This window comes from Eubalaena glacialis, chromosome 11 (assembly GCF_028564815.1).
Source record: "Eubalaena glacialis isolate mEubGla1 chromosome 11, mEubGla1.1.hap2.+ XY, whole genome shotgun sequence".
NCBI classification, from domain to species: domain Eukaryota; kingdom Metazoa; phylum Chordata; class Mammalia; order Artiodactyla; family Balaenidae; genus Eubalaena; species Eubalaena glacialis.
Window position 1 is genome coordinate 60,440,226 of NC_083726.1, and position 14,142 is coordinate 60,454,367.

Here is a 14,142-nt window from a genome sequence, read left to right on the forward strand (position 1 = left end):
CTGAAAAGAATGTGATTCTACAAAAATCTAGTCCTGTTTTGGAGGGTAGCCCTGGTCATTGGGACTCAGGGCAACGCCTCAGGTTGGGCCTCATAAAATAAGAACTTGAGGGAGTTCCCTGGTGGTCTAGTGGTTAAGGAATCTGCACTTTCACTGCTGTGGCTCGCGTTCAATCCCTGGTTGGGGAACTGATATCCCGCAAGCCACGTGGTGTGGCCAAAAAAAAAGGTTTTTTGAACTTTTGCCAGTAAATCTCTGCCCCCGCCTCCTCTCTACTTATCCCTCAAGACCCATATCAAATTCTGTCCTGTCCATAAATACCTGCCCTGACTGACCTAGACTGGAAAGATCTCACCCTCCTCTGGATTTCTTTGGCAATTATTGTGTATGTAATCCAGTTGGCAATTAATAATTGACTACCTTATGTCCTCTCTCTTATTGTCCTGGAATATTATTTATATCTCTTACTGTTATATAACTTTTTACTTGTTTGTCTTATGTCACAATCCATTTGGAATCTTGGGCACAGGAAACATATCTGAAGCCTGTCCCCCACAATGCCTTGCCCATAGTAGATCTATACTTTGCTGTGACCCCAGGGACCTCTGGTCCTAGAAGCTGCGCAGAGGCTTGATTGGCTTTGCGGAGTTATCGTACCCAGGCTCTTAGCTCCTGCTAATTCTCTTGTGCCCCTTTTGCCCTGCTCTCCCTTCTAGGCGCCTCACTGCGAGCATGCTTTCTGCAACGCCTGCATCACCCAGTGGTTCTCTCAGCAGCAGACGTGTCCGGTGGACCGGAGTGTTGTGACGGTCGCCCACCTGCGCCCAGTACCTCGGATCATGCGGAACATGTTGTCAAAGCTGCAGATCGCCTGCGACAACGCTGTGTTTGGCTGCAGTGCTATTGTCCGGCTTGACAACCTCATGTCTCACCTCAGTGACTGTGAGCACAACCCAAAACGGCCTGTGACCTGTGAACAGGGCTGTGGGTAAGATTCCTGCCCTTCTTCTGCCCACACAGATAAGGGCCTTCCCGTTTATACCGCTGTCTCTGGATCCCCTGCTCACTAGCTGAAGAGGTGTCCTGCAGGCAACGAGTGTTCCTGGCCTCCCTGGCTCCCTGCTCCAAGATCTCACTTCCGTGCTGCTTTCCGAGCTACGATCTTTTTGCTCTTGCTTTAATAAAAGAAGGGAGACAGCAATTCAGCAATCTCTGTGATACCACTAAAGACTGATTCACTTTATTCCTCCCTTTCATCCAGTACTACTTTTCTCTTTGTCAGATTGACTGCTCTAATTTCCAGGCTTCTCATATTCCCTGTTGTCCTATTTTTTCTTTCTTTGGGGTGTGAAATATTTGATTAAATAGTGATAGCTAGGACTGTGAATCTAGGGCTTCTCAGAAGGAATGAGTGCACAGGCAGAATCTGTAGGAGGAAAGGAGAGCCACGTGGGAGATGAAACACTGTCTTAGAGAGGGAAAGAGGCCCAGAGGAAGTAGACAGCAAAGGGACGAGGGGGAGCTGGGGAGAAGGAAATGAAGGCAATAAGCAAGAGGGGGCCTGAATGTTGGAAATGAATGAATGTTAGTCATTTCAGGTAGGAAAAAGCCCTCTCAGCAGTTATCTGCCTTTGCTTACATGTCCCATTAATGCTCCTATCCTGTTCTTTTCCCACCCTGGGTGGCAGCCTGGAGATGCCCAAAGATGAGCTGCCAAACCACAACTGCATTAAGCACCTGCGCTCAGTGGTACAGCAGCAGCAGACACGAATTGCAGAGCTGGAAAAGACCTCAGCAGAACACAAACACCAGCTGGCAGAGCAGGTAGGGCGCAGAGAACACAGGGCAGAACACGTCTTTCATATGCAGATAACCTCGCGCCTGTGGGTGGCAGGTGTGAATGTGAGCAGCAGATCTGTGCCTGTGCTTGAGAGCCTGGTCAGTGGATACTCTGCCTGTGCATAGCAGCGAATCAGGCTGGAGCTCTTCTTGCTTCCCTTCATCCCATCAGTGGCATTCATTTACTTAACATCTATCAAATGCCTTCCCTTGAAGGCACTATGCTAAGCACTGGGGATACAGCAGGGAATGATACAGTCGTATCCCTGTCTTCATGAAGCTTCCACTCTGGTTGTTCCTCAGATCTCTCCATTTCCCTCATTCTCAGACAAACTTTTGTCTCTCATCTACTGTCTGTCTTAGCCATTATTCCTTGTTCTCCTTCTCCCCCACAGAAGCGAGACATCCAGCTGCTCAAGGCGTACATGCGTGCAATTCGCAGTGTCAACCCCAACCTTCAGAGCCTGGAGGAGACGATTGAGTACAACGAGATCCTAGAGTGAGTGTCACTCAGGACGTGGAGTCATTCATCCCATGTCCTGGCACTGAGCCCTGGGGGGAGGGTAAGAAGAGGCCTGGGCTGGGGCCACTGCTTCTCAGATGTTGGGATGAAGAACAGGGCCAGAGGAGAAGGCGATAACCTTCAACCCCAGCAGAGGATCTCATATTCTTTTGGGTGGTTGGAAGGGAAAGCTTACCCAAGAGTTAGATGGGTACCCACATGTACAAAGCCCTGTATTAAAGGCTGTGGGAGTGCTAGGAAGACCAAAAAGAGAAGATATTGTCCCTGACTTCAGGGAGCTTACAGTTCAGAGAAGAAGAGAGTACAAATCCAGGAAAGTGATCAAAAATACAGCAAAAACAAGTGAAGTAAACAAGCGAAGTCTAAGATCCCTTTCAGTTCTGGAGTTCTGCATAGTTCATAGACTAAACTGTGAGTCAGTCTGTATAGTGCAAATAGTGCTGCGAGGGACACAGTATAGAGGAATAATTGCTTCATTCAGTACACATTTGTTGAGCACTTACTACATGCCAGGCACCATGTGCTAAGTATTGGGATTTTTAAGAAAAATAACAGGAACCTTACTCTCGTGGAGTTTAATCTGGTGAGTAACATGTGGTGACACTCGGATGGGACCAACTACGGAAAGATCTGGAGTTTCTGAACTAATGATGGAAGGAAAGAAGGAGGAATCGAGTTAGGTTGAGTGCAGAGCAGGCAGTCGTTCCTATTAGGAGAAAAGCCAATGCAGAGAAAGGGGACGAGCTGGACTGACCACCTCCAACTCCCTCCACACAGGTGGGTGAACTCCCTGCAGCCAGCACGAGTGACCCGCTGGGGAGGGATGATCTCCACCCCAGATGCTGTACTCCAGGCTGTAATCAAGCGCTCCCTGGTGGAGAGTGGCTGTCCTGCATCTATTGTCAACGAGCTGATCGAAAATGCCCATGAGCGTAGCTGGCCCCAGGGTCTGGCCACACTAGAGACAAGACAGATGAACCGGCGTTACTATGAGAACTACGTGGCCAAGCGCATCCCTGGCAAGCAGGCTGTTGTCGTGATGGCCTGTGAGAACCAGCACATGGGTGATGACATGGTGCAGGAGCCAGGGCTTGTCATGATATTTGCGCATGGCGTGGAAGAGATATAGGAGATCTCGACGGGCTATCTGGAAGAGATGAAAATCGGAAAATCCTGTCACTCCAGCAGCGGGGCCCTGAGTCCTCCCCACTTTCCTTAATACTGTGGCTAACGCTAGAGCCACACATCTCCCTGCTCTTCTGCCACTGAAGAGGGCCCCAGGGCACTCTGCTCAGCGTTTCAGGTGGGAAACCCAGATTCCCTCCTTTTGCCTAATTTCTTCCCCTAAAATGTCTGTATATTTTCCATCTGGTTGGGAAAGTCCCCACCTCTATTTCTGTTTTCCTGCCTAGGGTCCCTGGTTCCAGGTATTTTCAGAAAGCACAAAGATACTCATTTTCTCTAGAGGATCAGGATGGAGTGAGGCATCTCTAACTGTTCCCCGCCTCCAAAACCAGGGAATCCAGAGCAGGCAGGCCTATTGACTCTATAAACAGCATTTAGAGGGCGGCTCTGGGGAGCAGACATCCTAAAGAAATGGTAAGGATGGAACAAAACCCTAGAAATAATGAGGCCAGTAGGCCATCGCTGGTGGCCCTTAGAGGAAGACTGGACCTCTGTGCCAAGCAATACCCTGTTCAGCCCACCTTAAAGGTGTGGGCTCCTGCCGGGTCTGCAGGTGTGCAGGTGGGGATGCCGAAAATTTCCAGATGAGCTCTTCTTTCCTACACTTTCTCATGATTAGGGAATGACAGGGTTGGGGGTGAGGGGTTAGTCCATTGGGGTGAATATGCTCAGCAGGAAGCAGCTCTCTGGCTTTTGCTGAAATTGTGTAGGCACTGCCTCTGGCACAGGCCATAATAGTTCCATAGTCCCCTCTCTCTCAGCCCTGTGATTGTAACTAGTTATTTTGATAATTTTCTTTGGCCATTGTTTGTTTATATTTCACTCCCTCCCTCACAGTTTTTCTTTTTTAAGAATGGCCTGATTATGGCTACCCCACTTTTCCAGCCCAGCCACATTGTTGGCAATTTAATTTATTTACTTTTTTTTTTAAGAAAGGAAAAAGAAAAAAAAATTAACAAAACTTAAAACTTCTTTTGCTGTTCCTATTGTGGGGATTTTTGGAGAGGGTGGGACGGGGATGGGGTCTGTTTTATATTTTTCCTTTTCAGCACAACCTTTGGCTTTAATATAGGAAAGGCCAAGGGAGTCCTTGGCTGAACTGAAGTCTGCCCCAATCCTCCATAACCCATCTGAGATGAGGAGCTTCCTCTATTCCAGTGATGGATGTGACAGTCCAGCATCAATGACTGTGCCCTCTGGAGAACTTTGCTCCCAGCCCATCTAGGGTCTCACTGTAAAACTCTGGACTTCGAGTATTAATTTTGAAGAAATCCTGCCCACCACTCCCCCCAACACCCGGTTTCCTTGGAGATATATAGCTGGGTTCTAAGCTTCATCAGGCAAGATGGGATAGAAATTATGTCTCTGAGTACAAGCTGTGCTGTCTCACCCATACCCCCTTAGGACTTCAGCTGCATTTCGGGATGCCCAGGGCATTCCTTAATCCCTGGGGTGACTAGAAGAGTAAGAGAAGGGGAGGGATAGTGGGTATGATTGTCTTGATATGCAGGTGGAAGTGGGCTGGAGAGAGATGGCCATAAAGCTGCTCTTTTTGGAGCTTTTTTCCAGGCCAGCTTGCTGTAGGTCTGGGTAGCTGGGTCATGGCTCCACTGGAACTGTGGGGAGGAGGGAATACAGCTTGAAGGGGGTGAGGAACAGTCATATGTTCCAGCTCCAGGACATTGTGCTCAGGAATTTGAAAACGCTGCTATACTTAGTCTGGTTACTACATTTCTTCCACTCCCCTCTGCCCCTGCCTGCCTTACCCAGGCCCATTCCCTCCTGTTGTCACCCTCAGATGGAGCCAGGAAGCTCAGTTAAGGCTTCCCTACCCTTTGCACTAGTGTCTCTGCAGGTTGCTAGTTGTGTTATATATGTGCTGTTCCATGGTGTTGACTGCACTAATAAATCTTTTACTCAACTCTCTCAATTCTTAATTCACATCACTCCCCTCATGAAGGTTCTCCTCTGCTTTGGCCTTTCTCTCACCTTAATTCCCCTGACTTTTTCCTTGCTTTGTAACCTACTCTTGTCTTAGAACTAACCTCTGTTTTAGGAGGGGTTCTGTCTGGAGGAGTGTGCACCTCATAGCTCCTTTGCCTTGTGTGCCCTCCTGCATCCTTCCCTCCTGACTCCTGTTCTGCACAGCTGAAGCACTCTCAGCAGTCATCTGAATTGTGCTCTTTGCAGGGTTTACCTTTGCTCCAAATCCATGTCTTCCCTATGTGTTCTGGGATTTGGGGACATTTTCTATAGATGATATGCAAGTACCTTTCCCCCTTGTCCCACAAACACCTTTGCTTTGGAATCTGGGATTCCATTGCAGGCAGGGAAGCCTCCACCCCCAGTGTCTCCTAACCAAGAAAGTACACATGAGGAAAGGAACCTGGAATGACTGCACCTGCTGTGGTTGTCAAATCTTGATAAACCCTTTTGTAGGCATTTGCTGCCACCTTCTCCCTATCATGAGAAAAAAAATCTTCTTTTACCACAGTGTACCATATTATAAATTTGTTGAGCATTTATCGTGCACCTAACACAAATCTAATAGCATTCTAGATACTTTAGTGGCGCCAAAAAAAAAAGCATAAGGACATTCCTGTGCCCACTGAATCTACTACACTTTCATACATACAAGTTCTGATTAGAAGATACCGATGAACGTATCACAGTATAGAGCACAAGTGGCAATATATGTACTCTAATGATACCAGTAGTGCTTTTTTTTTTTAAGCTTCTTCAAAATTACTTTCAGAACCTGCTGCTCATTCTTTTGAATGTCATGAATGATGCCAAATCTTCCTTTTAAGGTAGATTTGGTTTTTTGGAAACAGTATTCATTGAATATCTATTCGGCAAGAACTCACTAGGGTGGGGCTGTGGGGGGGTGGTTCTTGTAGCAAAATGGCACCTACCTTCAAAGAACTTACTCCCTAATTGAGATGAGTGTATAAGAAGACATCATAAATGTGGGAAGTGGATCTTACCACAAACAATATGTGAGCAGAGGGAAGATAAAGCCACTGATTCTGATGGGTTCCAGGAAAGGCTTTTCCAAGAGGTGTATTAGATCAGAGGTTGGCAAACTACAGCTTGCATGCTGCTGCTGCCTGATTTTGTGAAAAAAGTTTTACTGGAACACAGCCATGCCCATTTGTGTTTATGTGTATTGTCTATGGCTGCTTTTAGATTACAGCAGTAGAGCTGAGTAGTTGCCATAGAACTATGGACCACAAAGCCTAAAATATGTGCTATTTGGTCCTTTACAGAAAATGTGCCAACCTGTTCTAGACTTTTAAGGTCAGGACAATGGGCAGGGAAGTAGAGAGGGTTTGTTTTTACTTTAGTATATACATTTGAAAATTCAGAACATTTTTCTACGTTGCCAAAATAACAAATGCTTAAAGTTAACAATGTATCCTTAATCTAATAGAAATCTATGTTCACCCTTCCCCAGTTGGTCTAAGAAAAGTACTTTTAGAGCTGATTTTTGTCCAACCCTGGATCCAATCCAGGAACCATGCCATTACACCAGGTTATGTGTTTTAACTCTCTTAGTCTGGATTCCTGGAACAACCTTTTTTTGGTAACACTTATTTGTTGAAGAGAATTGGGCCAGTTGTTTAGAGAGTGGGCTCGGATTTGACTGATTGCTTCTTCACAGCGTCCTTTAACTTATTCCTCTAACCCCTATTTTTCCTAAACAGGATTAGATCTAGAGTCAGAGAGATTCTTTTTTTTTTTTTTGGCCACACTGCGTGGCTTGTGGGATCTTAGTCCCCCGACCAGGGATTGAATCCGGGCCCTCAGCAGTGAAAGCGCAGAGTCCGAACCACTGGACCACCAGGGAATCCGCTAGAGTCAGAGAGATTCAAATTAACCAGTTCTGGGGATAAAAGACATCACAGGAGAGATGTTCTTTATGTTGTGTAACATCAGGACATAGGCCCAGTTGTCCCACCATTAGCCTAATCTCTTCATTGTATGCTTGTATTTGTTGAGAGAGATTTTTGAAACTGGCTAGGTGACAAATATGTGCCCTGAGAGAATGGGCAGCTGGCAGTGCAGCTCTGATTGGTCACTGCTATACAAGAACAGGGGCCCAACATTGCCCCTATTATTTTTTCAAGAACTTATGGACATCCTAATGTTTATGCTAAATGTCACAACTTTTAAATGTTGGCTCAATTTTTTTTTTTTTTAACGTAGGCCAAAAAAAGAACAAAACAAAACAAAAACATAGGATCCACCAGTTTTTTGTTTTTTGTTTTTTTTAGTTACTCATCAGTTTATTCAACCCATACTTATGGAGCTCCAGGCACTGTCCTGTGTGCTGGAGATATATACAGCTGTGACAAAACAACCAAAGCCCCTGCCCTCCTGGCTGTAAAACTCTGGTTGAGGAGACAGACAAGAAACAAGATAATAAGAAAAATATGTTATGTTTGGTAGCATGAGTCCTACGAGAAAAATAAATTGGGAAAAAGGGAGGTGTAATTACAAACTGTAATTAATGTAATTACAAACTGGGGTAAGGGTCAGGACAGACACAAAGCAGGGTTTCTGCCCTAGATGTGGTGGTCAGGGAAGATCCATTTCTAGAGCAGAGGTCATTAATTCTATACTTCATCAGAATCAACCTGGGAGTGGGGCTTAGTGGGCCCGATACTCAGAGACTGGCATTTTTCACATGATGCTTCTGGTCCCTGTGGGCCATATTTGGAGATGTTTTGGTCTGGAGATGTGAAGGCAAGATAGTGGAATGGCTAGGAGCCCAGACTTCAAGAACAACAGCTCTGCGATGTGTAACCTTGGGTAAGGTACTGCATCTCTCTGAGAGTCGACCAGAGTTTGCAACCTCTGTTTTAGGCTGAGATAATACCATGAATAAAAACAAGTGAAGGTGAAGGACATGTTGAAGAGGGAAGAGACTAGTGTAATCTGAAGCATAGTTTGTTGAAGGAAGTAATGGAAGATAAAACTAAAGATAATTTGGGGCCAATTCTTGGTAGGCCTTGAATACATGGCAGGGAATTTGGACTTACTTTAGTTTTTCAGGTAAGTTTTTGAGGAGAGGAGTGACTTCCAATTCATGATTCTGATGACGATGGGAAAACAATGAAAATTTGGTGACAATATTAGTAAGCTTTGCAGTAATTCACGCGAGAGGATTAGAGCTTGAAATAGAATGGGAAAGAGGACAGAGACATGAGGGGAGAAAAATCAACAGGCCTTAGTAACTGACCAGATTCACTCAGCCAACATTTACAGCATACCAGTCAAGTGCCAGACGTGGTTCTAGGCATTTGAGATACACAAATAATATTCCTTGAAAGGAATTTAAAGCTTAGGTGACGTACACTTGAACAAATAATGGGAAATACAGAATAGCATGTTGCTAATAGGTAGGAATTAATAAGTACAATGGGACAACAGGAGGAAAGGGGTCAACTATCTACCTGGTGGGATGCAGGAGGGAAGTTTTCTCAGGAATCATTGGAGCTGAGTTCCAAATAGGATCAGATATTGGCAATGAGGAAAGGGGCTAACAGCCAGGTTGAGAGTGTACTGTGAGTCACGAACTAAATATTAAACATCTAGTCATCCCAGCAGCTTTATAAAAAGACTATTATTATCTCCATTTTCTATGTGGGGAAACCGAGACAAAGGACAAAATTCACGTAGCTAATAGTAAGAACTGGGATTTGAACCCAGAAAGTCATTCCAGAGCCTGGGCTCCCAACCAGTGCACATAACAAGGGGCATGTAACTAAAGATGAGTCACAGATAAAGACAGAGGTTTCTAATCTGTGAATGAGAGGACAGTGTCATTAACCTGAATAGGGAGGAGAAGAGGATTAGCAAGTTTCAGGGGTGAAGTAATGAGCTCATTTGGGGAACAATCGGTTGGAAGTGCTTCCCCATAAGAGGGGGTTAGCCAGAAAAAGGAAATGTGGGTCTACAGCTTAAGAGCAAGAAGTTAGGGTTAAAGACGTGGATTTGGGAGTTATCTTCCCAAAGGTGATCAAGAAATTCCAGGAATGAATTCAGCCACTAGAGAGAACATGAAGAAAGCTAAGAATGCGACCTTAGGGAATTCCAGAAGTAATCTGGAACAAAATCTGGAAAACAGATGCATGATAAAGGTGGCTAGTGCTCAGCTTTTTTTTTTAAAGTAATTTTGAAGTAATGAATCATTTAAATGTGGCTCATAAACTAGCTGTGAAGGAGTTCCAGAAATGTTTTGTGCTATGAGAGCATTCCTGAAATAAGTGTAGGGTGAGATCATTTCAGCTCAAGTCCTCTAATGATTTGCTTTACTGGATAAACTGCAGAGATCCAAGCCTCTTAACATTTGGAACAAGTCAACAACTTGCAAGGGGATAATAAGTTCCTGTGTGTTAGATTTCCCCACACTAGCTTTTTAGTCACATAAAAGCAATTTTGATTAAGAGCTAAGAATTTGTAGCTGAAAAAATCAGTATAGGGTGGCATTAGCTAGTCATTGGTTTTAAGGTGAAGAGACAGAAGGAAGGAATTAGGCTGTGATGTGGAGACACCCAGCCTGATTATATTAGGGTATCTTACTGGAAAGAATGAAGGATTAAAAAAATGGGTGATTTAGGCAGGGCATATTGATAATAGGAGCATGTGTTTGAACAGATGGGGCACTGAAATTCCTAGACAGGATTAATACGATGAAAGCAGTGTTTTAGAGATTTAAGTGTGGTGAAACTGGGGCACCTGGAAAGCCATTGTAACACAAGCATGAAATAGATGATGTGATGGAGGAAGCAATGATTGATGAATGATGGGCATGGCAGAATAGAAAATGTCTGATAATTCTTAAGGTTGGAAATAGATGGAATTGAGAGAATAGTATTAACAAATGGAAAAAGTTGAGAATGTGATTCTGGGAAAGAAAAAGTTTTGTTTGTGTTTTAGGTCGGGGTCCCCAACCCCCAGGCCTGGGACCGGTAAGGGTCTGCACAGCAGGAGGTGGGCGGCGGGCGAGCCAGCGAAGCTTCATCTGCCACCCCCCATTGCTCACATTACCGCTTGAACCATCCCCCCCAACCCCTGTCCATGGAAAAATCATCTTCCATCTTCCGCGAAACCGGTCCCTGGTGCCAAGAAGGTTGGGGACTGCTGTTTTAGGTGACATTAGGTCAGCTGTGCAGACATACAGGCAGATGGAGATATAGGACGATGGTGTGGCTGAGAAGCCATGTCTGGAATGGTAGCTTGGGGCTTCTCTCTCAGGAGGAGGGAGAAGAATGAAGCTTTAGTAAAACTCCAGAGAAGAAGGGAGAAAATAAATGAGATGGAGAAACAGTGTTCTAAGAGAAAAGCAAGAAAGTACACTGTCTCTCAAGCCCAATAAGAAATCAATGGTTTCAAACGTAGCAAAGTTTTCTACCACAGGCTATTAAAGATAGCATGGAGCTGGAGGCAGAGGGTATACATTTTATTTTATTTTATTTATTTTTTAATTTATTTGGCTGTGCCGGGTCTTAGTTGCAGCATGCGGAATCTAGTTCCCTGACCAGGGATCGAACCCAGGCTCCCTGCATTGGGAGCTCAGAGTCTTAACCACTGGACCACCAGGGAAGTCCCAGAGGATATACATTTTATTAAAAAAAAAAAAAGAGTAGAAAACAACATGGTGATTTGGAAGTGTCAAGTGAAGGTATAGTTTTGTTTGTCCTAAATTAATGAAGGATTGAATGAGTAGGAGAATTTTAACTTGTTACGGAAGGATATTCATGGAAGGTTCCTTAGGAGGTTGAAATGAGTGGGACTGCAAGCCAAGGTGCAGAAGGTAACTTCAGGTCAGAAGAGCAAGGCCAAATACTGAACCAGAAAATGAAGAATGCCAGTGGGTAGAATGTAGTAAATACGTAAGAATAGTGAGAAAGGGGGCCTGGTTATGCAACACAAAGAAAAATATAAGGATAGAGAGATAGGATTTGTTGGGATGGAAGGGTGAAGGAATTGTGGGTGGTGGGTTGTGGGGATGGTTAAAATTTGAAATTATCTATTGTACAGGAAGGTTCAAAGTCTTGGCCTCTCACCCCCAGAGTTACAAGGGAAGCATCTGAGAATGAAAAGTAGTATCTCAGGTACCAAACAACCTCAGCCAGCTTATTCTGGATCCAGATCCTCCATTTTGTAAACCATGGGGCCTTCTTCTCTTCACAACATAGTTGTCGGTTGCCCTCTGCTGGTCAATTTTGGTCTTGGCTCTTCAGATATTTAAATTTGAGAGTGTGTGCAAAATGGGATTTGGTAGGCAGTCCAGTACAGAACCTATTAGATTCTATTCATTCAGTACATTTTTTTTTATCACATCTATGTCTAAGGCCTAGTAGAGGAGGTACAAACAAATAAAATGCACAGTCTTTACTCTCAAGAAGCTTACAGTCCAGTCTGAGTGAAGATTAAAACATGTACACGTGACTATGTTAAAAAACATCCATGTACGCAAAAAGATTTTTTTGGAGTGGCTTATATGTGCCAAGAGTGTATATTCTATGGGGGAAGAAAGATTTCACATAGAAAGATTAGGGAATAGGATATGGTGGGAGACAGGTGGTTAGAGAAGACTTCCCAGGAGAACCAACATTTAAGTGGAGACTGAGAAGAAGGTAAGGATGAGAAAGATTATTTCAGGCAGAGAACAGCATGAACACAGAAAAATACTATGCCAGGAACTAACAGAATACCAGTGGATGAAATGTAGTGAATATGAAAAAGTGGGGAGAAAAAGAGGGACCAGATCATGAAATACAAAAAGCAACCATGGAAGGGTTTAAGGTCCCCAGCTACCTTAAACTGGGGTAGTGTGGATGCTTTAGTGCAGCTTTACATATATCAACTCATGTGGTCCTCAAAAGTACCACTACCTTCCACATGAAGGCTCCAGCAAGTGGTGGGTCCAGCCTGCACTCACCTCTGAGAAAAGTGGACACAGTTGAGACTATTTAGGAGGTAGAATAATGTAACTTGTTTTATTTTATTTTAATTAATTTTTGCAGAAGCGTGTCAAAGAAGATGCCTTGCATTCAACCTAGTGGATGGTGGTGGTAGGCTCTAGCTGTTGTAATCAAGAACCTCAAAGAGGAGGGGTAAAAAGACGGGGAGGATGGAAAATAATAATGGTGTGGGGGGCAGGGGGAAGGAAGTGGTGAGGCAAAAACAGCATGAGTGGAAAAAACAGCATGAGCAATGATAGGAAGGTGGGAAACTCCAAAGTGTAAATGTGTAAAAAGCTCTATGAATTACCTTTGAACCCCCTGCCCTCTGGGGAACCTTCTTGGAGATGTGGCTGTGCAAGAAATAAAATACAAAGAGAACATCTTCAACAGGTATCCTAGATATTCCCCACAGTGAGCAACTGGGAATAGGAAGAACCGGCTGAGGTGAGTACAGGAGGGTTAGAGGTTAGAGAAGGATTAATCCCCTAGCTAGGAACTTGGAACATGGAGAATTTAGAACACATAATGAGCACTCAATAAAAAGTGAGTTATCTTCGCACACTCCGGCTCCAGCTGGATTGGCAGCGTTCATGATTCAATAGGCTACTCCCCACTAGCCCTGTGATACCTGAGGTGCAGCTCTTCACAGCAATCCCAGTGAGAGAATGCCTTGTTTCCCGGGTCTTCAATGTAATCAGACCTACAAGATGTGACGTCTGCTCATGAAATCCAGAGGTGCCCTCTTTACCTGGAAACTCCAGTTTTGACTATTATAGCACAACAGGTATTCACATTCCCGAACAAAACTTAACCTTTCTTCAACCAAATCCTTTGCTATGCCCTCCCAAAAGAATGAAACAAGGTATGCCAAAACTCTGCTTGCAAAGCTGAAGTTAAAGAACTCTGAAAGTGCCTTGTATCCTAGCAGCCAATACAGTTGTGCATAATTACGCTTCTCATGGTCACCCTCATTCCCGCCCCCCTCCCCCCAAATCCAGAGGTGAGACCTTCTGGCTTGTTTCCGAGACAAAGGGAAGTGCACGAAAGACACGTGGAAGACAAGGGGCTCCCTTCACACACCCTTGAAGGAAAAAAAAAAGCGGCCGTCACGAACAGGATTCGAACCTGTGCGGGGAAACCCCATTGGATTTCGAGTCCAACGCCTTAACCACTCGGCCACCGTGACTTCCAAAACCACTGGCCGCCGCGCATTTACAGAAGGGGTCCGCACAGCGACCCGGAGGGAGTGCAACACAGGGAAGCCGGGCCAGGCCCAAACACACACACCCTGTGACCTCCTCCCGCCCCGCTCCTTACCTCTTCCTCCACGCCGCTCAAAGGAATAGAGTCTGGTGGACCGGGTGACCCAAGGAGGGAGGGTCTCCCGCCCCACGAAGATGAGGGTCTCAAGGAGCGTAAAGCTATTCAGGAGGCGATGGTGAGGCCTGCAGAGGAAGCAGTTGGAGAGGAGGGGCTGGGCCCCCAGGGTAGCGGCTAGGGGACTCCTCGGGTTACGGAGTGAGAGGCGGACCTGGGACATGGCCTTAGGGGCGAAGGAGGCTCAGAAAGAGCTTAAACGGGGAACTCTTGGGGATGGATGAAAGGAAGGAACTTCTT

At 45.2% G+C, this 14,142-nt stretch overlaps 1 protein-coding gene and 1 non-coding gene across 7 annotated transcripts in view; one reads left to right on the plus strand and one right to left on the minus strand.

Moving 5' to 3' along the window:
* The window catches only part of RNF41 (ring finger protein 41), a 26,448-nt gene extending 20,374 nt beyond the window's left edge, over positions 1-6,074 (plus strand). For 5 of the 6 annotated variants that reach the window (XM_061206524.1, XM_061206522.1, XM_061206521.1 and 2 more), the window contains 4 exons: positions 717-988; positions 1,689-1,824; positions 2,235-2,338; positions 3,140-4,535. In XM_061206524.1, the coding sequence (XP_061062507.1) occupies positions 717-988; positions 1,689-1,824; positions 2,235-2,338; positions 3,140-3,491 (864 nt within the window). In that variant the 3' untranslated portion in view covers positions 3,492-4,535. Of the gene's footprint in view, positions 1-716; positions 989-1,688; positions 1,825-2,234; positions 2,339-3,139; positions 4,536-4,619 lie in introns of those variants that run through there. The other variant, XR_009702657.1, reaches the window with a different exon arrangement.
* Positions 6,075-13,629: 7,555 nt separating this feature from the next.
* TRNAS-CGA (transfer RNA serine (anticodon CGA)) lies at positions 13,630-13,711 on the minus strand. Its single transcript has one exon. It is a non-coding gene; the product is annotated as a tRNA-Ser (tRNA).
* Between the last annotated feature and the right edge of the window lie 431 nt (positions 13,712-14,142).